At 47.9% G+C, this 27,234-nt stretch overlaps 1 protein-coding gene across 1 annotated transcript; it reads left to right on the top strand.

The window, feature by feature from the left end:
* The first annotated feature begins 6,923 nt into the window (after nucleotides 1-6,923).
* On the top strand, nucleotides 6,924-16,586 carry Klhl38 (kelch like family member 38). The gene is made up of 4 exons (XM_036208846.1): nucleotides 6,924-7,139; nucleotides 7,765-9,115; nucleotides 14,900-15,005; nucleotides 16,026-16,586. Exons 2-4 carry the CDS (start codon nucleotides 7,766-7,768, stop codon nucleotides 16,313-16,315), a joined length of 1,746 nt encoding a protein of 581 aa, XP_036064739.1. The 5' UTR covers nucleotides 6,924-7,139; nucleotide 7,765; the 3' UTR covers nucleotides 16,316-16,586.
* The last annotated feature ends 10,648 nt before the right edge of the window (nucleotides 16,587-27,234 follow it).

The following is a 27,234-nucleotide window of genomic DNA, read 5'->3' as shown; positions in this document are numbered from 1 at the left end:
GAAAACACATGAAGGTGTTTCCTGCTTCCTTATCCAAAGCCCTGGAGCCTTTGGCAAGTTTTCCTCGGAATGGAGGTTACCAAATCAACTCTGTTTGGCTTTTCCCACTCCTCCTACCTTTTGATTGTTCAGGTGTAAGAGAAAGTGAAGAGATGACAAGGGAAGCCTTTACCTGTCCCAGGGGAGCCTGAAAACCTGGTAGGTTCTGTGAGCTCAACTTCAAGAGCAGTATGTAAAGCTGGTGTTCTAGTACAAGGTTTTATATATATATATATTTCATAATAGTTTCCATTGTCCATAAAAAATTATTTACAAGGAACTGTGAGTATTCACCACACCCCAGAGCCTGTATCTGGGAGCCATTGAATAATGACAAAGAAGTTGCGGCTGGTTTGAGAAAACTATTGGGTGACCCCATCAGGCTCTGCCTTACAGAAAAGAGGAATTCTGAGTCTCTTAAAATCAGGACAAGAAGAGTTCATTTCTTCTATGTGGGTAACCCTTGATCAGAGACAAAATGGCCACAACAGTTTTAAAACTGTCCAGTCTTTGGAAGAAGTCAGATTATAATCTCTCTCTCTCTCTCTCTCTCTCTCTCACACACACACACACACACACACACACACACACACACACACACACACTGCACAAAATCCCTATATCCTTCCAGAGACTGTAATACCCAAGCAGGCAATAGGACAAGATGTGAAAGACCAAATAGGAATCCCTGGAGCTCATTGGCTAGGCCAGCCTGGTGACATTGATAAGCCCCACATTCAGCGAGAGACCTTGTTCCCCAAAATAAGGTGAAAACCAGAAAAATGGATCAGTGCTTGCTGTGAAAGCAGAAGGTTCAGATCCCTAGCATCAATGTAAACTCCATGCATGATCACACATGCCTACAACCCTAATGTTGGGAGGCAGAGGTATAGATCACAGGAGCTCCCTAGCCAGCCAGCCTAGCTGAAACAACAAGCTTCAGGCTCAGTGAGAGAATCTAGGTGAAAAAACAAGGTAGAGTGATAGAGAAAGACGCTGGACATCCTCCTTTTGCATCTAAGTGAACATTCAGAGGTATGCACACCTGTACGCACATACACATTTGCATATATATTACACACCACACACATATATAATACACACAAAAAATGAGTGAATGCAGGGTTTTTAATTTATAAACCAACGTTGCCCAGATTAAAAATATTTTGGGTTCTAAACAAATAGTCCTGTCAACATTCAGGCATGGGTGGAGGAAGGGCTCAGGAGTTCCACCTCTCCCTACTGAACTATTTGCTACTGACAGATTCAGAGAGGAGGAGTTGTGTACCCGCTAGTGAGCCCACTAGGCTCCAATGAATAGTCCCAATTCAGTGCTCACACAGATGGCCTCATGAGTCACCAAACAAAACCCAGACTCATGAACCTGGCAAAGGGACCTGGTAGGGAAGAGGCAGGATTGGTAGAGATTGAAGGGACAAGGGTGAGAAGGGACAAGAAATGTGAACATGCTACATATGTGTGTGCATGAAATTGACAAAAACGAAATTAGTCAGTAAAAAGTGTTTTTGGAAAATCTTAGAGACATAGTAAAAATATAAACAGTCTAAAGGAACAAAGTAAGCAATCTCCTGCATCAACACATGCTAACAGTTCCAGTGTACTTCCTGATGGCGGGTGGAGCGATAGGGTTACCCCTACCTTCAAGGGGTTCCGTGTGTGTGTGTGTGTGTGTGTGTGTGTGTGTGTGTGTGTGTGTGTGAAGAAAGACTTGTCTGAAAACAGGCTGCTGTGAGAGCTTACCAAGGATGTGTGTGTGGGTTCTTTTAGGGGGAGCCAGGACTCATTGGGATGAGGGAGGATAGTCATGTGAGGAGGAGGAGAGTTGGGGAAGGCTTCCTCTCAGAACACTTTGGGCTCTTGAATTATTTTTCTATCGTCCCTGCCAGATGCTGTGAGGACAGAGATCATCTCTGTCTCCTTAGCATCTCCATGGATGCATGGATGCATGGATGCATGGGTGGGTAGATGGGTGAATGCATGCATGGATGGATGGATGGATGGATGGATGGATGGATATACACACAACTTGTGGCTAGTCAAATTCTTGGTCAATTCCCATTTCCTTCAAGGAGCCTAATCCTATTTCTAAGGTCACAAAGTTCACTTTCCAAGTCAGACCTCCTATGCAGGCCATTTGCCTTCATTCGGTCTCATGAGAGTAAAGAGCTGAATGGAAGAAAAGCAGTTGCCTGTCTTACCACTGGGGGCACCTGGTGAGCAGCAGAGAGCCTGAGCACCATGTCTCACATTCTATTCACAGAGCTAAACCAGGGAAGTTTAAGACACATCCTTGCTTATGTACGTTCTTCTTTGCTGCCTAATTGAAGCCGGGAGAGCTGTCCTGTGGTGTAAGAGATGTGTGAGGTCAGACTTCAGTTTACAAGAGGAATGGGTCCAGGCATCCGGATTATAACATCTGCGCTCAGAGCTGAAGTCATCTCTCGGAGTCTTTACTCCCCTTGTCTTCCACATGGGGGAACATATGAAGCTATTTCTGGTAGAAGGAGAGAAGCGTGGAGGAAGAATTGGCCAGTGACAGTAACACCAGGTCTTCGATCCCAGAGGACAGTAGTCAAGGATGATCAAGGAACATATTCTCCTTTACCTATTGTTGTGACTACAAAGTCCCTGTTCAACTTGCCACAAGCTGGGAGGTATAAAAAAAAATCAGAGCAAGAGAAATACAGACTACAATAGACAGACTTTACATACGTAGTCATCCCTCGGGACTGCTGGGGATTGGTTCTAGGACCTGGATATCAACATTCACCAATGTTCAAGTCCCTCAGACACAGTTGTGTAGTATTTGCACACAGCCTTTGAGAATAAATACTCACACACCCTATGAATACAGCTGCAATTGTTCCTCTGTGTTTTAACAGCAGGTGGTTGACCCACAGAGTAGAACCCATGGCTACTGCAGGTTTCATCCTGCAGCTTTTATAGATCCAGCTGTCCAAGGACTCCACATCTGCTCATCACATCCCTCCTCCCTTTGCCCTCAGTGGGACCAGGAAGTGCCCTAATACCGTTTGGGAGCACCCTTCCAGCAAGGGTAGCTGCTATGGATGTCTTCACATGCTGAATGTCTGTCCTTGAGCCATAGCTCCTTGGGTTCCCTAAAGGCAGGCAGGGCACACCCCCAGAGGGCATGTGTATGTGTATATACATATGTACATGTATGCACATGTGTACATGTCCCTGTGGTCATGTGTGTACATGTATGTACTTGCTTGGTTCTTGGTCCTAGTAATCAAGCCTACTGATGGCACACTGGCCTACCCTTCCCACAGGAATCCAGTCTCTGCACACACAGATAAGAAAGAAAGTCCTCCAGAGTCAGTACAGAAGTCTACCAGGAAGAAAAGGCTTCCTGGATTCACTTAGAAGGGCAAAGTTATAAAAGGCACTGGCTGACATTCTGCTCTATACTTGGCTTCGGGCCAGAGATGAGCCAGAACTCCGATGAGGCCTCAGCACTGAGGCTCAGCCTTTCACAGTTCCTTTCTGTACCTCACCTTGAAGAGGATTCTTGAAGCACCAACCACAGCAGCGCAGCTGGAAGAGTCAGGGTTCACACCTTCAAGGCCAGATGGGGAAAAGGATACAGAGACTTGTGACCTACCCAACAACGTACAACCAGTTCACGACAGAGCTCTTACCAGACTCCAAGACCCCCAAAGGCTGAGTCTCTAGAGGACGAGGAACATACCGATTCTTTGCTCAGGACTGAAATAAATAGCTACAGTGAACAGAAAACCAAATCATAACTGCAAACCAGACACCGTGATCTGCCAGACTCTGGTAAGATTATCTTTAGAACAATAAGATAATATTAATTAAGCCGGGTACATTGCCAGCACTACACACATGTGACTGGTGTGTGACAGGGATGCCGAGCCTCATCTAACATGTGGGAAGTCGAGGCTGGAAGAACATAAATAATATGCCTGAGATTGCATGGACACCGTGAGAAGAACGACAAGATGGTCGCCAGCCATCCTGTTCCCCAAATCTAGATCTTGATTCACTGGGACACTGGCTTTCCTCAGGAAGGACACAGAGCTGGGTGTCCTCATTTATTTTGGGCTGTCATATGCTCAAACCCCAAACTAAGATATCTTTCTCGAGGAAATTTAAGACAAAAAGGAAAAAGTTGTCAGAGAGAAACTGATGTTCGAACGTGTTGGCTGAAATTTCTCATGGGTGGGGGGAAATGTGTGTGTGTGTGTTTGCTATGTGTTAAACAGCTCAGCTCTGTGTCTTTTCCCAAATTCTACTTGGCCAGGCTGACAGAATGGAGCCTGCTTTTTCCTAAGTGTTAGAAACTAAGATTTATTGTAGCTGGTCAGACACTGTCCATATATACCCAGGCTCATCCAAACACTTGACAGGCCGGGTTCTGGAAGGCCTAACTAATTAGAAGGTGGAGGGGAAATCCGAGGAGCCTTCCAGGGGCCAGTGCTGAGTAAATTCACTCTGCTCTCTGCCCTCAGAACATCCTCAGCTGCTCAGCCGCTGGAAGAACTGTGATGCAGGCATGCAAAACCCTGAGGAAGTGGTGTTTCCGTTGTTCGAGCTTCCAAAGTTCTGGCCTTAGCCCACATTCAACTTTCACTCTATTATACACAGTGATTATTTGACTTTCCAGTGTATCCCATTATCGTCATGGTTGGATTTGAATAAAGTGAAGGACATCGGGGGCACATTGCTGTCCACACACAAGCTGCAAGTGGTAACTCTCATACTCTCACAAAGTGGAGGGGAGCCCCCTGGAGCTCCCCTCAAGCTCCCCTCTTCCCTGTTCTCCATCCTGCTTCTGTTCAGTTCTGAACCCACTAGACGCCACATCCTGCACTGGACTTGGGGGAGAGGGAGGGGCGAGAGGTCAGGCTTTCTGCGGTCAGAGATTCCACACTGACCAGGGAGACACAGGTGGGCCAGCAGACTGCTGTGAAGTCTGAGGCACATCTGTTCCAAGGTGCAGAGGGCATGAGGACAGTGCAGACAGGTGAGGAAGAGCAGGGAGAAATTTCAGAAAAGCTGGTGCGCAGACCGTGTGTTGAAGGATGGATGGGAGCAGTGAGGAGAGAAGAGGGAGACAGCAAAGAAGGCTTATAAAAGCACCAAGTACAGAGCAGAGGGTCACCAGGCCCTTTGAGAGTTGTAACTGATCACACATCATCCTACATGGCTCAGAAGCCGGGAAGTAGCCAGCACCCCCACCCTGCCCTCAGCTCTAATGCTCACTTTGCCTCTAGACTCCTGGTCCCAATGCTACCCATTGGATGTACGCCATGACCTTGACCATACTCCTTCAAGCCTGCCCCTGAGTATCCCTAAAAGCTAGGCCCCAGACAGAGACACTAACGGATATGTGCATGGATCTATAAATTGTCTACTGGAGCAAGCGTAAAAGTACGTAAGTGGGCCAGGCGGTGGTGGCACACGCCTTTAATCCCAGCACTCGGGAGGCAGAGGCAGGCAGATCTCTGTGAGTTCCAGGCCAGCCTGGGCTACCAAGTGAGTTCCAGGAAAGGCGCAAAGCTACACAGAGAAACCCTGTCTCGAAAAAAAAAAAAAATACGTAAGTGGGAGACATGGTTCTGGGAAGAACCAGATACCAACCTGACTCCTGCTAAGAAGCACTCCTGACATGGAGAGCCAGCGGAGGTGTGCGTTGGAGCCTGGCAGGTTCTGACTTGTCTTCCCTGGGGGTTACTCTGTGATAACATGGTAGAGGTGGTGCTGCAAACAAGGGTTAAAGCCAGCCCGAGAGGCTGCTGCGAAAGTCTGAGCAGTGTGGGAAGAGGAAGTCAGGCTTATCACAGTGGACCTGACTGCCTCCTGCCGGTCACCGTCATCATCAAGACCCTCACCACCAGGACTTCTCTCCTTCCTTCGAGCCCTCCTCTTCCTCCACGTCCTTTTCTTCCTCCCCTCTTTCTCTCCATATTGATTTTTCTCACCCTTCCCCCTCCTCTTGTTCTTCTTTCTGTCTCCTCCAACTTGTCTTCTCTTCCTCTTCCTCCCTCCCCTCCTCCGTATCTCTTCCCCCTCTTCCATGTCCTCCTCCTCCTCTTCTCTTCCCCCTCCCTCTTGCTTTCTCTCCCTTCCTTCTCCATCCCTGCCGTCTTCTCTCCTCTTCACTCTCCGCCATCCCTCCTCCTCCTTTCTCTTTCTCCTCGTCTTCATTGTTCTCTTTCTCCCTGGACCAATGTGCCTTGCCTCCTGCTTCGAACTCACTTCCCTCTGGTGAGAGGAGACAGAAAAGGAAGCCTGGGGTCTGAGAGAGCCCAGCTGAAATGCAGCTGTCAGATGTCCGGAAGAGGCGCCCAATTACAGTCAGGACTCTCACAAGTCTAGAAACTCCAGAATCCCTGAACAACTGAAAAAAGAAGAATACAGCCTTTGCTCTGGATTTCTTTGCCTTGGGCCTGGGGCAGAAACTACAGCTCTGGCAGCAATCCTGCCAGGCAGGAGGTGGTGGATGAACACCTACTGCATAGCACCCAGGCTTCCGTCCATTCCCTGCCTCTCCTATGACCATCTGCCACCTGTACTGTGAGCAGGAGCTGTCTTCAGCGATCCTGCACAGGCCACAGCAACCTGTTTACAGACAGCTAGAGTTCCAAGGCGCTCTCAGGACAAGGGACTCGGGATGCGTCCAAATGGACAGCAAAGCCTTGGTCAGAGGATTCATTCCTCCCTTTCTATTTATGCCGTTGTAAACACTCGCCAAGGAAACAAGGCATGTGGGCATGCGCAGCCCTGCGGGCCCTCGGGTGGCTGCAAAAGGCAACTGGAAAGTCACATGTCATAACATTGGAAAGTACATATGCAGCTATTCTTAGGCTTGGAATGTATACACTGCCTGCCTGCCCGGCAGCCCTCGCACAGCGCTCTAGAGCCGAGAAAGTGCCTGCAGCATAAACAAATCCAGAACTCTCCTAGGACAGAGAACTTGCCAATAGAAGGAAAGGCCTGCAGTCTATGGTTTTATTCAAAGCCTGAGGTAGAAACCTCCTGAGGGGACAAGACAGACCCAGCATCTGTGGATGTCACTGCAGCCAAACAAGGTAAGTATCCCTAACACTTCATTCCTCGGCAGACAGACTGCCTGTGCCACCAAAGAACCACAGAAGTGTTTGGTCTTTGTTCCCTGTTAATTACATCTTTAGAACAAAGCCCAAAGACCATGCAGCCTTCTCTCTAGACCTTGCAGCAGCCCACTGTGATCCCTCACTTCTGTCCAGGAACCAGAAGACCACACCCCCAGAATGTCAGCCTTGGGGAAGAACTCACCCCCAGAAAGGGATTCATAGATGTGGTTACTGACAAATCTGCTGAGGATCTGGACAAAGGCGAATATTTCTTGCCAAATGCATGGACTGTTTTCTTGTGTCAGGCTAATCTGTGAGTCCTTGGCCATCAACTTTAGGTGAAAGATACCTAAGATTTGCTGGAGATGCTATGTGTCTCTTATCTCTTGAGGATAATCACAGTCTGAAGTAGATCACTTTGTGGTCTGGGGTGAGGATGGTTCCCTCTTCCGCCTTCAGTGTGCTCTGTTTGTGAGCCCACTGACTTGGAAAATAGATAGTGGTGAATGAGCCTTGGAATCCCCACAGCTAACCCCTCCAGTAGACACTGCCAGAAAGCCTTGACCCTGCTTCCATTTGGGGTTTCCCTCCTTCTTTGTAGGATGGATGAGGAGTTACCAGATGGGGTTGTCTTCAAAGACCACGACTTCTCCTCTGACTTGTTGAGACAGCTCAATGGCTTAAGGCAAAACAAGATCCTGACTGATGTGAGCATCTGCTCCGGAGCCTGGGAGGTCCCTTGCCACCGCAATGTGCTGGCCTCCAGCAGCCCCTACTTCAAGGCCATGTTCTGCAGCCACTTCCGGGAGAGCAGAGAGGCCAAAGTACAGTTGAAAGGTATCAACGCCACCACTCTAGAGCAGGTCATCACGTATGCGTACACGGGAGAGGTGCACATCTCAGCGGCCAATGTCCTCCCACTGATGGAGGCGGCTGCCATGTTGCAGTACCCCAGGGTGTTTGAGGCCTGCTCATCATACCTGCAGAGTCGGCTGGCCCCCAGCAACTGCCTGGGCCTGGTCAGACTCGCAGAAATCTTAAGCTGCGAAAGCCTGAAGAAGAAAGCCAGGGAGGTGGCCCTGACTCGCTTCCCAGAGGTGGCGGCATCGGCTGACCTGAAGGAGCTCTGTGCCGTGGAGTTGAGAGGCTACCTAGGAGATGACAGGCTCTGCGGAGAGGAGGAAATGGTGTTCGAAGCCCTCATGGCTTGGGTCAAGCATGACCTCAAGGCCCGGTGGCAGTACCTGCAGGAGCTGCTGCAGCAGGTCCGCCTGCAGTACATCCACCCAGCCTTCTTCCACCACTTCATCGCCAATGATGCCCTCCTCCAGTCCTCGCCCGCGTGCCAGGCCATCCTGGAGGTGGCCGGGAGGCAGATCTTCTCCTCGTACGGTCCCAGTGCCCAGGATTGCAAACTCCTGTGGCACATCCCCCCAAGGAGCTCCTACCAAGACTTCCTCCTCCTCCTGGGGGGACGGAAGGACAACCAGCAGACCACCAGGGACGTCTTGCTCTACAGCCTACAGACCGGCCGGTGGGAGAGCCTGCCCAAACTCCCCACACGGCTGTACAAGGCCTCCGCTGTCACCTTGCACCGCAGTGTCTATGTGCTCGGGGGCATGGCTGTCAGCGAGGGCAAGAGTCTCCTCAGCCGCAGAGTCTATATCTTCTCTCTGAAACTCAACCAGTGGAGGCTGGGGGAGCCCATGCTGGCAGCCCGCTACTCCCACAGGAGCACCAGCCACAGGAACTTCATCTTCTCCATTGGGGGCACTGGAGAAGGGCAGGAGCTCCTGGGATCCATGGAGAGGTATGACAGCATCCGTGACATCTGGGAGAACATGGCTATCATGCCGGTGGCTGTGCTACACCCTGCTGTTGCAGTGAAGGACCAAAGGCTCTATCTTTTTGGGGGTGAGGACATCATGCAGAACCCTGTGCGCCTTATCCAGGTAATTGGCTGGTCCTTCTCACCGTGTTAGAACCAAGTATGTTTGTGCACACACACACACATACACACACACACACACACACACACACACACACACACACACATACACACATATACATGTCATCAGTCATGTGAACGTGCATTTACATGCACATATATAATAGCATAAGCATGCACACATATACATATATGTATATGCGTAATTATATAAGATACACTTATATATAGGCACATGCATATGTATGATTGAGTATACATATATGCACATATACATGTGCATGTATTCAGTCACATGTACATTCATCCACATGAACATGTATAACAAACAGTATAAATATGCATACATACACACACATGCATACACATAATTATATGACATGTTATATATGTGCAAATATATACTGACATATACATATGCAAACATCCACACATATAATGATAAATATAAGTGCACACATACATATGCATGTATACATTCATGGGTACACACATGTGCATGCATATTATGTATGTTTATACACTTGCATGTGTATGTGTATACTTGTGTATACATGCATTCATGTGCATATATACAATAGCATATACATATGCACAGATGTCATAAATATGTATGTACAATATGCATTCTTGTGTATTCATATTCATATACATGCCTGTATGCATCTGTGTGTATATCCATACACTCTTATTTATCATGGCATACACGTATCTATGCACACATGCATATACATCTTTGTACATATGCATGCATATAGACATATGAGGGAATATGCACATGTGCATATATGCATGCACACGACATATATAATAGTATATGTATATGAAAACAAATACATTTATGCTTGCATGTGTGTATGTGTACATGTACATGCCCGCGTATGCGTACATGTATATGGCCACACAGGCACACACACATACACATGGGCATGCACATAGCATGCATACACACATGCACATATTTGCCTTGTGCAGAGAATAAAGAGAGGAAGGAACTTTTCAGTGTTTTTTTACCTAAGAATTTTTATTGTGAGACTAACGCAAAGTCACGTCAAGGACACTCCCCATCACAAAGACCTTGTCTTCGCTTGAAGGAAAAATAACCTGGAAGTTCGGGCTGAAACATGCTAAAATTTAGACAGCAGTCCTGAAGCGGCACCATAAGCCCCACTCCACGCCTCTGCTAACAAATCCCCTGGAGCCTGACCTCGGATCTCTGCATGGGATCCCGGCATCTGTGCTTTCTGAAATCTTCAGGAGGCTCTAAAGCACGGCTGGGTCTGGGAGCCTGGGCCTTAACCCACAGGAGAAATTCACCTCACTCACACAATCCTTGAGAAGTTTGACAGAGGCCGACTTCAGAATCCCCGATGCTGCCCATTTCGTGGGAGCGTCTAACAACTGCTCAGTAAGCGGCAAGCTTCTCCTGCTGTGCAGAAGACCCCACAGTGTGGACTCTGTCCATCCATATGCTTATGCTGAACACAGTAAAGACTCTGGAGACCTGGGAGAAAACAGAAAATTACATGTAACCTTCAAGTCGTTTGCAAGACAGTTGCAATTCGGAATCTGAAGCTATGGGTGCTGAGCGCTTGGGAGGTGTCATAAAGGGGACCAGAGAGAATTGCAAAGAACATGGGGGTCCAGAGGACTCTGGAGAAAACTGTGTTTGGCTGGAGCTAATTTGAACACCGGGAAGAGCTGACGGATAAGAACAGGGTGAAAGGGGAGGAAACGTCAGAATGGATGGTAAGAAGCTAGAACTAGGAAATAGCAGAGGGCCTGACTGGGCCGGAAGAGCTGGCAGCTGAAGAAGTCAGTTATCTGCAGAGGGAGGGACGGATCCTGGGTACAGGTCCTTTGGAGAAAGACCCAGAAGAAAAAGAGGAGGCACAGCGCGCTGCCCGAGGAACTGAGAGCATGGCATACAGTTGCCAAGCAGAGCAAGGAGGAGGAAGGACGCACGTCAGACGGTAGCTGGGGGAGGGGACAGGTGTGAGCCCCTGTAATCCTCATCATTCCCTCCCCCACGCTACCCCAGCAACCTCCTCCACCCAGACGCTGCCTCCAAGCTCCTCCTATCAAAAGTCTGGAACGTTCCAGAATGGCTTGTGGAGATGAAGCCGTTACAGCTGGACTTAGTAAATCTTGTCAAGAGACTGGGATGGTCACCTGAGAGGAAGGGGCAGAGAGAGCATTAAAGCTTTTCATGCATGGTGGAGAAGCAATCGGATTTGCGTTTTTTTAGCTCCCGCTAGACACACGGTTCTCAACCTGTGGGTCGTGACCCCCTTGGGGGGATTGAACAACCCTTTCACAGGGGCCACGTACCAGATATCCTGAACATCAGATACTTACATTATGGTTCATAAAAGTAGCAAAATTACTGTTATGTAGTAGCAGTAATGAAATAATTGTATGGTCGGGGGTCACCACAACATGAGGGACTGTATTAAAGGGTCGCAGCCTTAGGAAGGTTGAGAACCGCTGTCCTAGATGCTTTAGAGAAGAGACCGGAGGAGATCCAGGGAGGAGAGCTGGGAGATTCTCCCAGCAGCCCAGGCAAAGGGTGTTGGTGGCTTAGACACTTGAAGTGGCACTGGAGGTTACCTTCACGCCTTCTTTCTGCAGCCCATGCTCCCTTTGACCATCAAGAAGAGCCTCACCTCCTCCCAGAAGTACCAATCTCAGTCCCACCCATGACTTGAGCTGGGAGAGACTCGACTCTGATCCCCAGAAGAGATCCACCAGAGCACTTCTGTGGAAAGCTAGACTTCCTCCCACCTCTCCTGACTGTTTTCCCAAACAGAACCAACAAACAGGCCGGTGACTTCACACAGCAAAACAGTCACCAATTTCCTAAGAATAAAATGCAAAGCACAAATAAACTTCCAGCTAACAGATCAAGAAATCCATAGCACAACCAAGCCAAGATCCTCACAAAGCCAAACAAACACTTGTGAGCAAACTTTTTGTGGTGTAGCTAAGGAACGCCGGTAGTGGATGAACACGTTCATTTGCATGCTTTTCCTACTGGTCTAGCATTAGCTTTGAAGTGGACATTCTACTCACTTCAATACAATTTAATATGAGTGCTGAGAGTCACTTCTGGAGCAGGTTGGGTGTTCGAGTTAGAGGAGTCGGTATTCTTTCCAGCGCTGTCTGTCCACAGTGTCACCAGAAAAGGTGGACATATCTAGTCCCTTTCTACCTGGTCTTTGTTCTACCGCTGCTGCTGGATGATGTAAAACAAATCCCATACCATGAGGGAGTATCACTTCCTACCTGGGTCAAACACATCCTTTGTTACCTGGCCACAGTCTCTCTGAGGTGCTGTGAGTATTTGAGAGGAAATGATAGCTCTGTCTTTGAAACCAGACCCCAAGCTGAGAGAACAGAAAGGTCACAAGGCAGCCAGCATTTGCTTTCCTACCGAGGATGCTGCTTCTCAAGGAGTGTGTCCCCAATGTATTTTCAGATGAAGCCATGGGGCTTCCCAGCCATTGTGACTATACTCAGCCTCCTCTAGCCTTCAAAGGAAGAAGGGATGATGCAGATCCCGGCGGTCTCAAAAGCATCCATTAGGGTACCCTAAGACAGCTCAACAGGTAAAGAGACTTGCCATGAAAGTCTGAGTTTGACTCCCAGAACCCAGGAAAAGTGGAAGGAGAGAATAGACTCCACAAAGTTGATCTCTGGCCTCCACACATGCCACGGCACAAGTGTACACACATATACACATGCATACCCACAATAATATAATAATTTTTAACCTATCAGAAAATGCCACACTCCCTCAACAGATCCATGACACTGGTGATCAAGAGCATGGCCTCTGGATTGAACCAGAAACTATTGTTTCCACTCAGTCTAGCTGCACAAGTCAGTTTCTGTGAGCCTCAACAGTCTAATCTGAAAAACAAGGAAGAAATAATGGCTACCTGATAACTTGTTTGTGAATGTCAACTTCTTCATGCTACTTATTGACTTCTTTTAAAGATATATTTATTTTTATGCCTATGGGTGTTCTTCCTACATATATATATCAGTGCATCACATGGGTGCTGTGGCCTTGGGGGTCAGAAGAGGACATCTAATTCTCTGGAACTGGAGTTAAAGACATTTGTGGGCCACCATGTGAGTTGCTGGGAATTGAACCCAGAACCTTGGGAAGTGTAGCCAGTTCTCTTCACTACTAAGCCACCTCTCCAGACCCTGTTTATTATTTTAGAAACAAAGTCTCATGTAGCCCAGGCATACCTCCCTGTGCAGTCGAGGATGACCTTGACCTTGACTTTCAGATCTTGATGGCTAGGATGACAGGCAGCACTGATCACACCCAGTTTACAGGGTTCTGGGATCAATACAGACCTCATACATGCCAGGCAAACATTCTAACAAACACCCTACATCCTCAGCCCCAAACTGTTGTCAAACGGTAAGAATGAGGTCTTTGATAAGGCTAGAAATTATATTCTTTGGGGGGGGGGGCGTTGAGACAGGGTTTCTCTGTGTAGCTTCTCGCCTTTTCTGGAACTCACTTGGTAGCCTAGGCTGGTCTCGAACTCACAGAGATTTGCCTGGCTCTGCCTCCCGAGTGCTGGGATTAAAGGCGTGCACCGCCACCGCCTGGCTAGAAATTATATTTTATATGGAAAAAAATTTCAATGACAATTACTATGTCATTTTCATCTGGAAACAAATATTTTGTTTCTTCTTTTCCTTTAGCTCCTGTGCTAAATTTTGCCTATTACTAACCAACTTACATTTGCTGTTTGAATTTTAAACCGAGGGAATCTACAGAATCATGATTGGATCTGCATTTCAGAGAATGGCTAATGAGCCTTCTCTTGGGTTTGTCTTCCTCTCTTGTCTCTCTGCTTTCACAAAAACTCTAATTCCCCTCAGGCATAAACTGTTCCGAAGCCTTCCTTACACAGCCTCAAACTCATTCTTGGTCCTCTGGCCCTCTTAGCCACACAGGAACATTTAGAAATATAAACATGACCTAGAAATAAAAACTATTGGGAAAAATGATTGGTTTCCTAAATATCCAAGTTGCCCCATTTCTCATTAAAATAATAAAATATCCTAAGAAGGTAAGTGAAATGCCTACCCCAATGCAGAAGCCTTGGTCCAATTAATGGAAATACAGTCATTAATTTCATGGGGATCACATGAATAATTTCCAATACATCCTTCTTTTTGCCAGCCAGAGTTATTTTATTGATAGTAATACCTACACTTGAAAACCTGAAAAGAAATAGAAAGAAAATTTTCATTTCTGATTCACCTTGTAAATGACTGCTTGGACCAGTGAGATGGCTCAGCAGGTCAAGGTGCTTGTCACCAAGACTGTTGACCTAAGTTCAGTCCCTGGAACTCACATGGCGGAAGAAGAGAACAGAAACCCAAACATTGTCCTCTGAACCCCACACTTATACACACACCACATCCACCATACCACATACCACACACACACACACACACACACACACACACACACACACACACACACTACATGCCACACATACACACCACACCATATACCACACACACATCACACCACACCACACACCACACACACACACACACCACACACATACACACACACCACCACAGATATATACCACAACCACAGCATAACACATACACACACACACCACACACCATGCACACCACATACACACACACTACACCACACCACACCACACACAACAACTACCTTTTTTCTCTTTTAAAGAAGTTAACTTTAAAATTTGGTACCATGATTCTGTTCCCCCCTCAGGTGTACCACATTTCTAGAAACACGTGGTTCAAGATGGAGACAAGGATGATAAAGAATGTGTGTGCCCCCGCAGTGGTGCTGGGGGAGAGGATTGTCATTGTGGGAGGTGAGTGAACCAAGAGTGACAGGCCGGGAACAAACTGGGCAGCTCCTGGGGAAATGGCTGTTGACAGGCAAGTGTTACTCTACAGGCAGATCTCCTGAAAAGCACATCCATCCTTCAAGGAGAGCGTGGAAAACCGGAAAAGCTATTTACCTGGAAGCTTCTTCCTGTCTCTCTATATAAGCAAGGGGTGGAACTGTACCAGTTCTGCAGAGCTGTTGCTGTGATAAAATGTATTATGTGGCTAAAGCCGGCGGGATTGCTCAGACACGTGAAGAAGAGATGTTTCCTGCTCTCAACACTAGCTAGGTGTGGTGGCTCACACCTAAAATTTGAGCACTTGGGAGGCTGAGACAGGAGGATTGTCACTCGTTTGAAGTCAATCTGTGTTACATAATGAGGTCCAGACCAGACTGGGGTGAGACTCCATCTCAAAAATAATGATAATGATACTACTAATAACAACAACAACAATGGTAACTAATGTATCATTTCTCTGTAAATGCATAATATATTATGGTTATGAGGGCCAGTTTAGGGGTCAAAGAGACCTGGGTTCAAATCCCAACTCTACCATTTAGTGGTTATACTTTTTGCAAGTTATTCAACTTTCTATGTCTTGGTTTGCCTGTCAGTGAAATGGTGACATTTAAAATAACTGCCCAGTAGCCTGCCATGGGAATCCATTTCTGTGTTCCCAAAGAAGGTCTCCTTCCTTGAATGCTGTGGCTCTTGAGTCACACAGGGGAGATGAACAGGCCAACAGGACTGCCAAAGCTACTGGAAGGCAGAGTGTGCCCTACTCTATAAATGACTTGCATGGCTGCCTAAATTTGGGCCAGAGCCAGAGAGATCCAGATGCCAGGCCCAGCTATGCCAGGCTGCAGCAGGGTAACCTGAGCATGCCTGCTTTGGTTCAGAGGCCCAGCCTCGTGTGGTCAGGGAGGAGAAGTATTCTTCAACCACTGACCCACAGCCCCAGGTGAAGCTACCACAGCTGTTTATATGGTATTCAATTTTCAGGTTACACAAGGAGGATTCTTGCTTATGACCCTCGGTCCAACAAATTTGTCAAATGTGCAGACATGAAAGACCGAAGGATGCACCACGGGGCCACAGTGATGGGGAACAAGCTGTATGTGACAGGTGGGCGGAGACTGACCACAGACTGCAACATTGAGGACTCGGCCTCCTTTGACTGCTATGACCCTGAGACAGACACCTGGACATCCCAGGGACAGTTACCTCACAGACTCTTTGACCATGCCTGCCTGACTCTCCAGTGCATACCCCACATGGCCAACCTCACATGAAGGCCACAAGAACCTATCTTGGTCAAAATGCTGTGTGACAAAAGAGATTGGAACCCAGTTCCAGAGGCCTAGAGTTGAAGAAAGTCAAAACTTCCACTCTCTATACAGTAGTCTTTTTTTTTTTTTAATGCCAGTGGATGCTTTTTTAATTCCATCCCTACCCCTTGAACCAATGCCAGAAATTGCATTATTATAACTGGGTAGGTCTACAAATGGAAGTAGGGTTTACTACTTGATTAACGGCCCAAAGTGCATGAAATCAGACAGAAGATGTTTCCCAGAGGAAGAAAGAATTATGGACACAAATGGACACACACACACACACACACACACACACACACACACACACACACACACTTGCCCAGGTCATCCTTAACATCCAGAATGGGAGGGTTAGCCCAAGAGGAGCCTTAGAATCATTCAGGCCAGGTGGCAGCTTGTGAAACTGTTGTGATTGTGACTGTGTCCCTACATTTCATGGATACAGCACATTGAAAGTAGGCTCAGTTCAGTATCTACCTAGGGTTTGCAAAATTATCCTGCAATGGAAATCAGACAAACAGAACCACGTTTGCTTCTGGTGCCAGACAACCTTTTAAAGCTGCAGAATTAATCTGGGGTTTCATTTCAGCTAAGTGTTATGAAAATGGCTTTTCTGGAGAAAGCCAACAGGTTCCTCAGCAGCAACAGCAACTCTTCCCTCCGGATATCAGGGCTGACCCTCCCTGTGGCCCCAACACTTCCCAGTGCCCCTCATAGTCACTCAATGTCAGGCCCATGGAAAAGCTGAAGTGCCCATCAGAGGCTCTCAGTGAGTCCCCGATGACATGATCACAGGGAAGACGTTTGGAAACATCACTGAGTCCCATTCAAGATGGATGCACAGGGGTTCTCTGAGGTGAAGTCCAGAATTCTGTAGTTCTGAAAGGCATCCTAAGGTGACCCTGTCACTTAGCTGTGGTGGAGAACTAAAACCCTGCTCTGCTGTGTGCACTGAAGACCACCATGGCTACTCTTTCCCACCCTGTCCTGACCAATGCCATACGATCCCAGTATGTAAGCAAAGCTGTTTCCCAACCACGGAAGCATCTGGAATGAATTTGCCATTCTGTGATACATGCTGGAGTCTTTCACCCTTCCCAGTGTTGCAAAGAAAGGCTTCTCCTTCCTTCCCGCTTTCACCTCAGGCTCTCTTCATGAGGTAATACTGTGGTCCAGGGACTCTGCCAGCACCATTGACCCTGCCCCTCCGCCTGCTTTCTCTAGACCCTCTCCCGTTTAGAGACAAGGTTTCATGTAACCCAGGTTGACCTCAAACACATTATGTAGCTCTGACCTTCTAACCCTCCTGCCTCCAGCTCCTGAGTTCTGAGATTACAGGTACGTGCCCCCATTCCTGGGTTATGCTTCACTGGGGATCAAACCCAAAGCACTGCACACGCTAGACAAGCATTCTACCAACCACAGCCCTAGCCCTAATCCATCCATTCCCCTTGAAGTCTTTAGTCAGGCTCCTGATCCCATCTCTTCTTGAACATGGATTCGGGAGAGGTACCCAGTGACAAAACGCTGCCCATACAGTCCGATTTCATGTCCTGGCCATGTTGACTGACCACACAGCACATCACTGCCCATCCTCCACCCTGAGTTACTTCCCTCTTCCCACTCCCACGGGGCCTCCTGCCCTTGCTTCTCCCCACGGTGACTCAGTTTTGTCTCCTCATTTCCGTGACTGTTAAATGGGGATATGACAGAAGTTTCAGTTCTTGGTCTCCTTCTCGTATCCTCTCTCTCCTTGGATGGTTGAATTAATAAAATACAGGTAATTGTGTATTATTCTCTTCTGACCTCTGCAGGCACCAGACATGCACATGGTGCTCATACACATACATGTGCAGCTAAAACATGCATACACATAAAATGTGGTGTGTGTGTGTGTGTGTGTGTGTGTGTGTGTGTGTGTGTGTGTTAGAATAGGTTTAGAATTTCCCCAAGTCCTCCCAGTTCATGCAAGTGAGCCCCAGAGACTGGTACAATTCCTCAAACCTCACTGCAGGCTCTCCACTCTTGTTTCAGACCTCATCCACCATCGTGGTTCATCTTTCACGTAGCAAAAGCCATACTGCTCTTCAGGGTTGTACATCCCAGGCAGCCCGGGCAGCCCCTTCTCCATACTCACATTAGCTGTTCCTCTTCCTTCTCCCAGACTTCAGCCTACATGGTTCACTTCCACGTTCCTAGATCTCTATTCAGTGTCTTCATTTCCTGACCGCCCCTCATCCCTCTATCAATTCATCCCTAAAACATAAAAATACCCCAGTCCCTGTGCCTGCCTTGTGGCTTCTCTGGGGCAATCCATCCCTCCTCATCTCCCGGCCCGTCTCCTAAAGGGACAGGAGCCTCCTACTTTTCCCTATAACCTTCCTTGAAGAATGTATACAGCTCTGTTTTCCCGGTCATGTTACTGTCCAGCTTAACATGCTTCAGAATTTCCCGATCTTTTGTCTATCCTCGAAAGCCTTCAAGAATCCTACAGCACCTGCTCCAGGCTTTGCTGTGCCCATCACTACGGTCCCCTATTTCCCAACTCTGTCTCCCCCACCCCACCCCCGCCCCAGGTCTTTGTATGTACAGTCGCCTCTACTGATAGAGAGGCTCCTTACTTCACCTGCTGTGGTTTCAGTCCGCACTTTACCCAGCAGACTCTGCGTCACGGAGGCCCTTGGGGGCTGGGGTCAACTCTCCAAATGCCTCCATTGTCTCTTATGCTTCCCCCTTGAGCCCCCCACGGTACTTAATGCTGATTGTCAACTTGACGGGATCCAGAATCGTCTGGTGGACAAACCTCTGGGCATATGTGAAGGAGTTTCTAGGTTGGATTTATTGAAATGGGAAGATTCATCCTAAACGTGGACACCAGTGGTCCATGGGCTGGGGTCCTGGACTGACTGAAAAGGAGAATATACCAACTGAGTGCCAGCCTTCACTGCTTCCTGATGGCGGGTACTGTGTGACCAGGACCTCATGTCCCTGATGGCGGGTACTGTGTGACCAGTACCTCATGTCCCTGATGGCGGGTGCTGTGTGACCAGTACCTCATGTCCCTGATGGCGGGTGCTGTGTGACCAGTACCTCATGTCCCTGATAGTGGGTGCTGTGTGACCAAGACCTCATGTCCCTGATGGCGGGTACTGTGTGACCAGTACCTCATGTCCCTGATTGCAGGTACTGCGTGACCAGTACCTCATGTCCTTGATTGCAAGTACTGCGTGACCAGTACCTCATGTCTCTGATTGCGGGTACTGTGTGACCAAGACCTCATGTTCCTGCTGCTGTGACTTCCCCACCGTAATGGGCTGCACATTCAGACTGTCAGCCCGCACAAACCCTTCTCCCTTAGGTTGTTTTCTCCAGATGAGTTGTCAGTGAAACAAGAAAAGCAAATAATAAAGACCCTCATCTTATTTGTAATGAGTTGACAAACCTTCCCACACTCCCTGCCCCCCTCCCAACACCTGTCCTGCTGTCTTCTGTCTCCCCAGGGCTCTCTCGGTGGCTGTCACGTACATTGTAGATCCTCCATAAACATACAATAAATAAACTGAAGTTTTGATAAGTGAAGAATGATGTTAGATCCACATCATCTCTGAGATCTCTCTGACTCAGAGGGAAGTCCATGTAAGTACTGGATAAAGTCCCAAGCTCCTCAGCTAAGCATCACTCTGTCCTTCCCTCTGGGCCCCTTTCTCACCCTGAGCTGGATTTGGTAGGTCCAGGTAGACATGACATGACATGGCCAGGAGCCTAGAGACTGGAATACTTTTATAGAAGTCTATTTTCTGGAATGGGGAAGCCATGCTGTCTGTAATATCCTGTAGGAGACATGGCTTTCTTTTCCTCTTCTCTCAGTCCAATCATTAATAAGCTTCCCTGAGCTGTGGTTATTTAAAGTTCGTCCAAGTCTCCCTGGGGTACAGAAGAACTATGTGAACCACTTCCTAGGGTTCATAAAGAAAGGTGGTACGCCACAGGCCAACTCTGTGAGTCCAGGGTGCCTTCGTGGAAGGGGCATCTACACATCTACACATCTAAACCCCCTGCTGACCAAACCCTAAATCCAAATTGCATTGCAAAGCAACCCTCAGCATGCAAACAATCCTTTCCAGCCTACCGAGGAGAATCTCTGTCCAAAGCGAAAGAGAAAGATGGTTTTGGCTGAGTCTTCCTTGGTCTCACTGGCTGAGCACAGCCTTGAAGGCCACCGCTGAGGTCAAAGTATATTTAGCTAACAGCAATTAAACTAAACATTTTAAGTAAAAAAAAAAAAAAGTCAAGTGGGTTGACTAATCATCTCCACAGACAACAAGAAAAGGAGTAGGAGAAGAAACTGATGGAGGGCCCGCAATGAAAACACAGAAGAAAACATCAAACACCCCATCCCATGATGAGAGAGCCAGCAGGAGAGAGTGAGGAAGGAGCTGACAGAGAGAAGGCGGTAGCAGAGGAAGAAACTGAGTCAGGGAGTGTGGGCAAAGGGAGCAGGGGTGGAGGGGAAGCCAGCCCTCAGGGCTGGGCAAGGTCTACACAGCCCAGTTCCCAGCAGATGTCTGGAAAGGAGGTCTGGTTGTCCCGGGGTCACCATCACACACACACACACACACACACACACACACACACATACACACACACACACACACACACACACACAGCTATGACTACCCAGATACTGAGTCGGGCGCCCACCAGACACTGTCGTGGGCCATCCCACACATCCCTTGCTGATTCTCTGTTCCTAAGCACTGGGGGCTCCCAAGCAACACTCACCCCCAAGGCCTAGCGCCACCACTCATCTCCCAGAAAGGTGACTCCTCTGCAGCTACTCTCTCTGACCAAGAACATAAAGTCTTAAGTACCTATCCCTTACAACCAAATCCCCAAACAGGACAGACTGACTTCACCATCACCAACAAAATATGAATGGCCAGAGGACACCTGTGACTGGAATTGCTCACACACTGTATCCTTCCCGGATCTAAAATCTCCCCCAGCCCCATCATGTCATGCCCACCATGCCACACCCATCAATGCCCCTGAGTCTTAGCACCCACTGCTCCCTCTGCCGTGATGACTTTCCTAGTGGGCACTTTCTCCACCTTCCTCCCCAGCCTTTCCTCCTTGGTTCTAAATGTTTCCATACGGTACCATTGCAGGAAATTATTTCTCTCTCTCTCTCTCTCTCTCTCTCTCTCTCTCTCTCTCTCTCTCTCTCTCTGTGTGTGTGTGTGTGTGTGTGTGTGTGTGTGTGTGTGTGAATGTCATTTTTCCTCAAACCTCCAAAAAACCTTATTTTCTGAGACAGGGTCTCTCACTGACCTGGAGCTTGACTATGAGACCAGAGTGGCCAGCTAATAAGCTGCAGGGATCCTCCTGTCCCCAACACCGCCCCCAGCCCCCATCTTATCCTCCGGGCGAGGGTTGCAAGCATATGCCGCCATGCCCAGCCTTTCACATGGGCACTGGGGATTGAATTCAGATCCCTATCCTTGCATGGCAAGCATTTTACCAACTGAGCCACCTTCCCAACCTTCCCATCACAAGATCTTCTTGACATGAGTTGGAACAGAGGCTCTTCATGGGGCAAAGCAGAGTCTGGGTCCTTGGAGACCCCAGGGTCATGCTCACTAAGTTCTTGACAAACAGTTGGTGGAATAAGTGAGCAGATAGAGAAGTGCACTGGTCTCCAGGGTCTTGGATTGTCCATGAAACTCTGACACAACAAGGACCTAATCATCAGGCTGCCTGGCTTAAAGGAGTTAGGAACCCAGATGATGCCTGACTTTTAAAACTGATCAAAGATGGGGCTAGAGAGGAGCTCAGGAGTTAGGAACACTTGCTAGGGTACCCACACACATGCAGGCAAAACACCCATACACATAAAAATCAAAATAAGTTTTCAGTTACTGATAAAAATCAAAATAAGTTTTCAGTTACTGATAAAAATCAAAATAAGTTTTCAGTTACTGAAGATCTGAGGATAATGAACATCACTCTGCAACGGAGTGGAATCTGATAGGAAAACAATGACAGCTTTGCCCAGAGAATCCTGCTGGAAACCAGCTGAAGACACACAGCTACTGGCCCCAGACACTACTGGTCCCCTGAACCCCAGTGCTCCGCCAGCTCACTCTCTTCTCGGGTCATTTTCCCAGAGAATTCCTCCTCTAGTTATCTAGACTTTGGAAGGCATTAAGGTCTATGTCAGCCTCGGAGACCCTAATTACCCCTTCCCCCAAACAGCTGGTGATGTAATCAGACAATGTCGTACAGAGGACAGGAACTTGGGAGCAGAAGGCCCAGGCTCAGATTCTAGTTCTGTTCCTCTCTGGCAGGACAGTGGTTTCCCAGCTACCTTCTCTTTCTAAGCCTCACTGCATACATCTGGAAATGGAGTGTTTAACCCCTGAGCAGATGGGTCTTCCTGGACCATCAAATGTCTGCCATAGAAGAACAACAGGCACACAGCTCAGGCTTTTTTTTTCTTGTCAATTCATCTGTCTACCTGCCCTTGCTACTGGTTAGTCTATACGATCTCAATGAAAATCCTCCCTAATTGCTTTTACCAAGGGTCAGCAATTAGCCCTGTGGATGGACAGCCTTCCCACTCCATTTCCCCAGCTGTCCTCACCACAGTTCCTCTCACTGACTGGTCCACCTCTGATTACATTACCCCTCTGCTCAGGAGTTCACTCAAACACTCATTTAGGGACTCAGCAAATAGTACCCAGAATCCCCTGTGTTCCATGCATCCTGTTTATCTGGGAACCACAGAACAAACAAAGAAGAGTACCCTCCCCCATCCCGGCCACTGATCCACACACAGAGCCCACAAAGCAATGGAGTTCATCCAGCACGTCTTGTTCAGATGAAAAAGGACAAGGAAGCAGGGACAGAAGGCTGGTAGCTCTTCTTCAGGGCTGTCTTGGGTCCTTGGGGTTGACACTCGTTACCCAGGGCTACATTTACAAGGCACACCAGTTGAGTATTTTAGAAGAACTGAGTGTATTCTTCATGGTTCTGGAGGAGGAAGTCCCAAACCAAGGTGTGATGGGAAATGCTCCCTGCACAGGATCTGGAAAAGGCCTTTCCTGCTTCTTCTCTTTCTGTGACTCCAGGAATGCTCAGTGTTCCAGGGCTGCAGATGCCTCATGCTCTCTGGCCTCTGCCCCCTGCCTTGTATACATGGCTTCTCCTCTTGAACCATCTTTAGGGAGATGTTCTCATCAGGTTTAGGGGCCTAAATGCAGCCTGACATCATCTGTTTCCTCTTTTATGCCTGCTTGCCTCTTCTAAGTCTCTACTTCCAAATAGGACCAGATTCTGGGCTTCTGTGTGAACATGAATATGGGAGAAGGTACAACTCGACCTACTGCAGATACCCTGTACTCCAAGAGTTCTTAACGGTCTTCATCCTATTCTGCCCCTGCAGGGCCACCAGAACACTAAGTCATCCCAACATCCCCATGATCATCGGGGGCATCTTTCCTGGATCCTCCACTCCTAGCATAGGGCCTGACACCAAGAAGACACCCAGCAAGTGGGCATTGAATCATTTTACAGACTGAAAGGACAGAGGGGAAGTGGACACAAGACATAGCTTTTTAGTAACTTCCTACAACCCCAATACCTGCCAAATGTCCATCAAGAAGGAATTAGAGGGACAGTGAGATGCTTCCGCAGGGAAAGGCACTTGCTGCCAAATCCAGTGACCTTAGTTCAATCCCCAGAACCCACATAATAGAGAGAACTGACTCCAACAGGTTGCCCTCTGCCCTGCACACACCTGCAACCACACACAAGTACACATGCATGCACAAACACACACGCGCGCGCGCACACACACACACACACACACACACACACACACACAAACACGCATTCACAATAGATGGATGGATGGACGGATAGATAGATAGATAGATAGATAGATAGATAGATAGATAGATAGAATGAAAACACTGTTTATAAAGAAGAGGTGGAGGTCTGTGAGAAGTTACAGGGTCAGGCACATGGAATTATCTAAGATGACTCTTCTGTTTGCACAGTGTCGCCCACCACAGCCTGCTTTTGTCTTTCCACTGTGACCCTTTGGGGTGACCGAATGCTAGAGTAGAATTCTTCTGAAGTGCTGGCTTCCCTGCAAGCTCACAGAAATTCCAGAAACCCGTTCCAATGCCATTCCACTCTCTTCATGTGGGGAATTTGGTTTCTGTTTTCCCTAAAGATCTCCATGAGTCTCTTTTCGTTTTTGTTCCATTTATTTGACTGAATTAAAATGTCAAGGCCTATGAACCCCAATTCCCCAGTCACCTTCCCATAATAAGTCAATGGTCCAGAAAATGGAGCTTTCGGGACACAGCCAGGGAGGGAAGACTCCACAAAGACAGTAACTCGGGAAGACATGAGCCTGGAGGTCTGCCTTGTTCAAAATCAGAGGCTGTCTTTGCAGTTCCCCCAGAAGACCCATCATCCCTACCCACAAAGTCACCTCCAGACAATGAAAAAAGTCAAGGCCCATGGAAAGGGCTGGGTAGGGAGCTGGAGAGGAGTCCCATCCAGGCTGAGGGTAGAACCACAGAGCAGAGCAGGAATGTCCTTAGCAGGACCTCAGAGGTGGGACCTTTTGTCCAGTGCTGGCCAAGAAAACAGAATGAATCCCCATTTGGGTGTGTTTGGCTTGCTTATCTGGGGAGAAAGAATGCTAATGTGTTTGAGGGGCCATGACTCCATACCTAGAACCTAGACCACTGGTGGCTCAACACAGGAGTGACAGTTGTGGCCATCTGCCCTGAGGAAATCTTGCTGAGTGAATAAATCAGAGAGTGATAACGGAAAACATCATTGTTCATTTAGCTCGCACTAGGCATGGTGCGTCACAGGACAGCCTTCCAGCATCCCACACTCACCTGTCCCTGGCTGCCCTGTGGGAAGCAGTCCCGTCTCTGCATTATTCCCCCTCAACCTTCCTTCCCTCCCTTCAGACCTTTTATTATAATTATTTACAAATCTGTTTTTTTTTTTTCCTGACTTTAGGTAGTTGACATGTGACCCAAACAGTCACCTCATGTCGAGCAGAGCAGACCTGCTTTGTTTGCAAGTCTGTTTCTGAGGTTCCAGAAACAGGGCCAGCCATCAGGAAGCAAGAGCTAAATGCATGCAAGCACACCAGTGCAGATGCTGTGGGTTGAATTTGAATGTCCCTCCACAAGCTTGTGGTTTGAGTTCTTAGTTCCCTACTTGTGAAAACAGCTTTTGAAGGCTGTGGGGCTCTTGGGAGATGGGATATAACTGGAGGAAGTGAGTCACAGGGGGCGGACCCCTGAAGGTTTCTGCCGTCATCTCTGCTTTCTGCCCACCATGATGGGCTGAAATCTCTAGGAAACCGTGTGCCAAGATTCTATTACCCTCCCTTGAGTTGATTCTGTCAGATATTTTGGTCACAGAGACTAGAAGCTAAATAATTCACCAAACATCCAGGGTGCAGCCCAATTGAGAAAGGAGGCTGAAAGCAGTAGAGAGAAGGGTTGGAATTCTGTTGAGCCTTTGGTTCAATCTCTAGCAGCCACATAAAAGCCCAAAGAAGTAGTGTATGCCAATAATCAAAACACAAGCAGAGACAGGAAGTTCCTGGGGTGTATGTCACATATATATTTATTAATAGGATTTACTAGAGTGGCTCACAGTTATGGTTTGATTGCCCCAACAAAGGCTGTTTCTCAAAGTAAAGTCCAAGAATTCAATAATTAATTGTTCAGTCCATAAGGGTGGATGTCTCCGCTGGTCTTCAGTATTCTCTGGAATCCTGAAAATGTAGGCTCTGGTACCTGTGAAGGCACGAACTTGGCAGTAAGAGCCAAAGCCAGTGGACAATGATCAAAAGCTCCTTTCTTCCACGTTCTTTATACAGGCTGTCACCAAAAGGTGGGGCCCAAATTTAGAGTGGGTCTTGAATCTCAAATGATTTAGTTAAGAAAACTCCCTCAAAGGTATGTACATCCAGCAACTTCAGGTTTAATCGATACAGATGTAGTCAGGTTGACAACCAAGAACAGCCATCACACTTGGGGTTGGATGGCCAGCCAATGTACCCAATCAACAAATTCTAGTCCAGTGAGAGACCCCTAAGGTAGAAAGTGATTGAGGAAGACACCCAACACCAACTTCCGGCCTCCTCACACACATATACCACATATACACACTCACCACATACACACATACACATACCTAAGACTAGAACACAAGTGAAGGACCTCAAGAAGATAGCATCTGGAGCCCTCTGGGGGAAACTCAATTCCAATGAAGATATCTGATAAGAGACACAGAGTGACAGACAGCTGAAGCAGAGATGCGTGGGAATGCTGGAGCCACTGGAAGACAGCAGAAAGAGGCAACCAATTCTCTCCCTACCAACTCTGGAGGGAATGTGGTCCTGCTGACACCTTCATTTTGGACTTGTGGACTCCTGTGAGAAGATACATCCCTGTGAGAAGATACATCCACCAAGCTTGTGATGATTTATTACAGCAGCCACAGAAGTCACACACACACACACACACACACACACACACACACACACACACACATCATCATCATCATCATCATCACAGGACATCTGTGGGAGCTGAAAGAGAGCCTGTGCCTCAGCAGCCAGCACGCCACCCCTGTAGCATTGAGCACCACTCCCTCCTCTTCCCTGTGCTTCTGTCTTCCTTCTCACAGTCGAGTGTGATGTAGGACAAAGACACCAGAGCTTTTGTTCCCTCACACAAGGCTCTTTCACCACTCAGATCCTTCCCAGAAACGGGACTGTGCCATTGTCCAACCTTCCCACACTTTACTGAGTTCTGAGGCAGAATCCTCCG

The sequence above is a fragment of the Onychomys torridus genome, chromosome 16 (genome assembly GCF_903995425.1).
Source record: "Onychomys torridus chromosome 16, mOncTor1.1, whole genome shotgun sequence".
NCBI classification, from domain to species: Eukaryota; Metazoa; Chordata; class Mammalia; order Rodentia; family Cricetidae; genus Onychomys; species Onychomys torridus.
The sequence above is the reverse complement of the archived record's forward strand: the minus strand, read 5'-3'. Positions and strand labels throughout refer to the sequence as shown.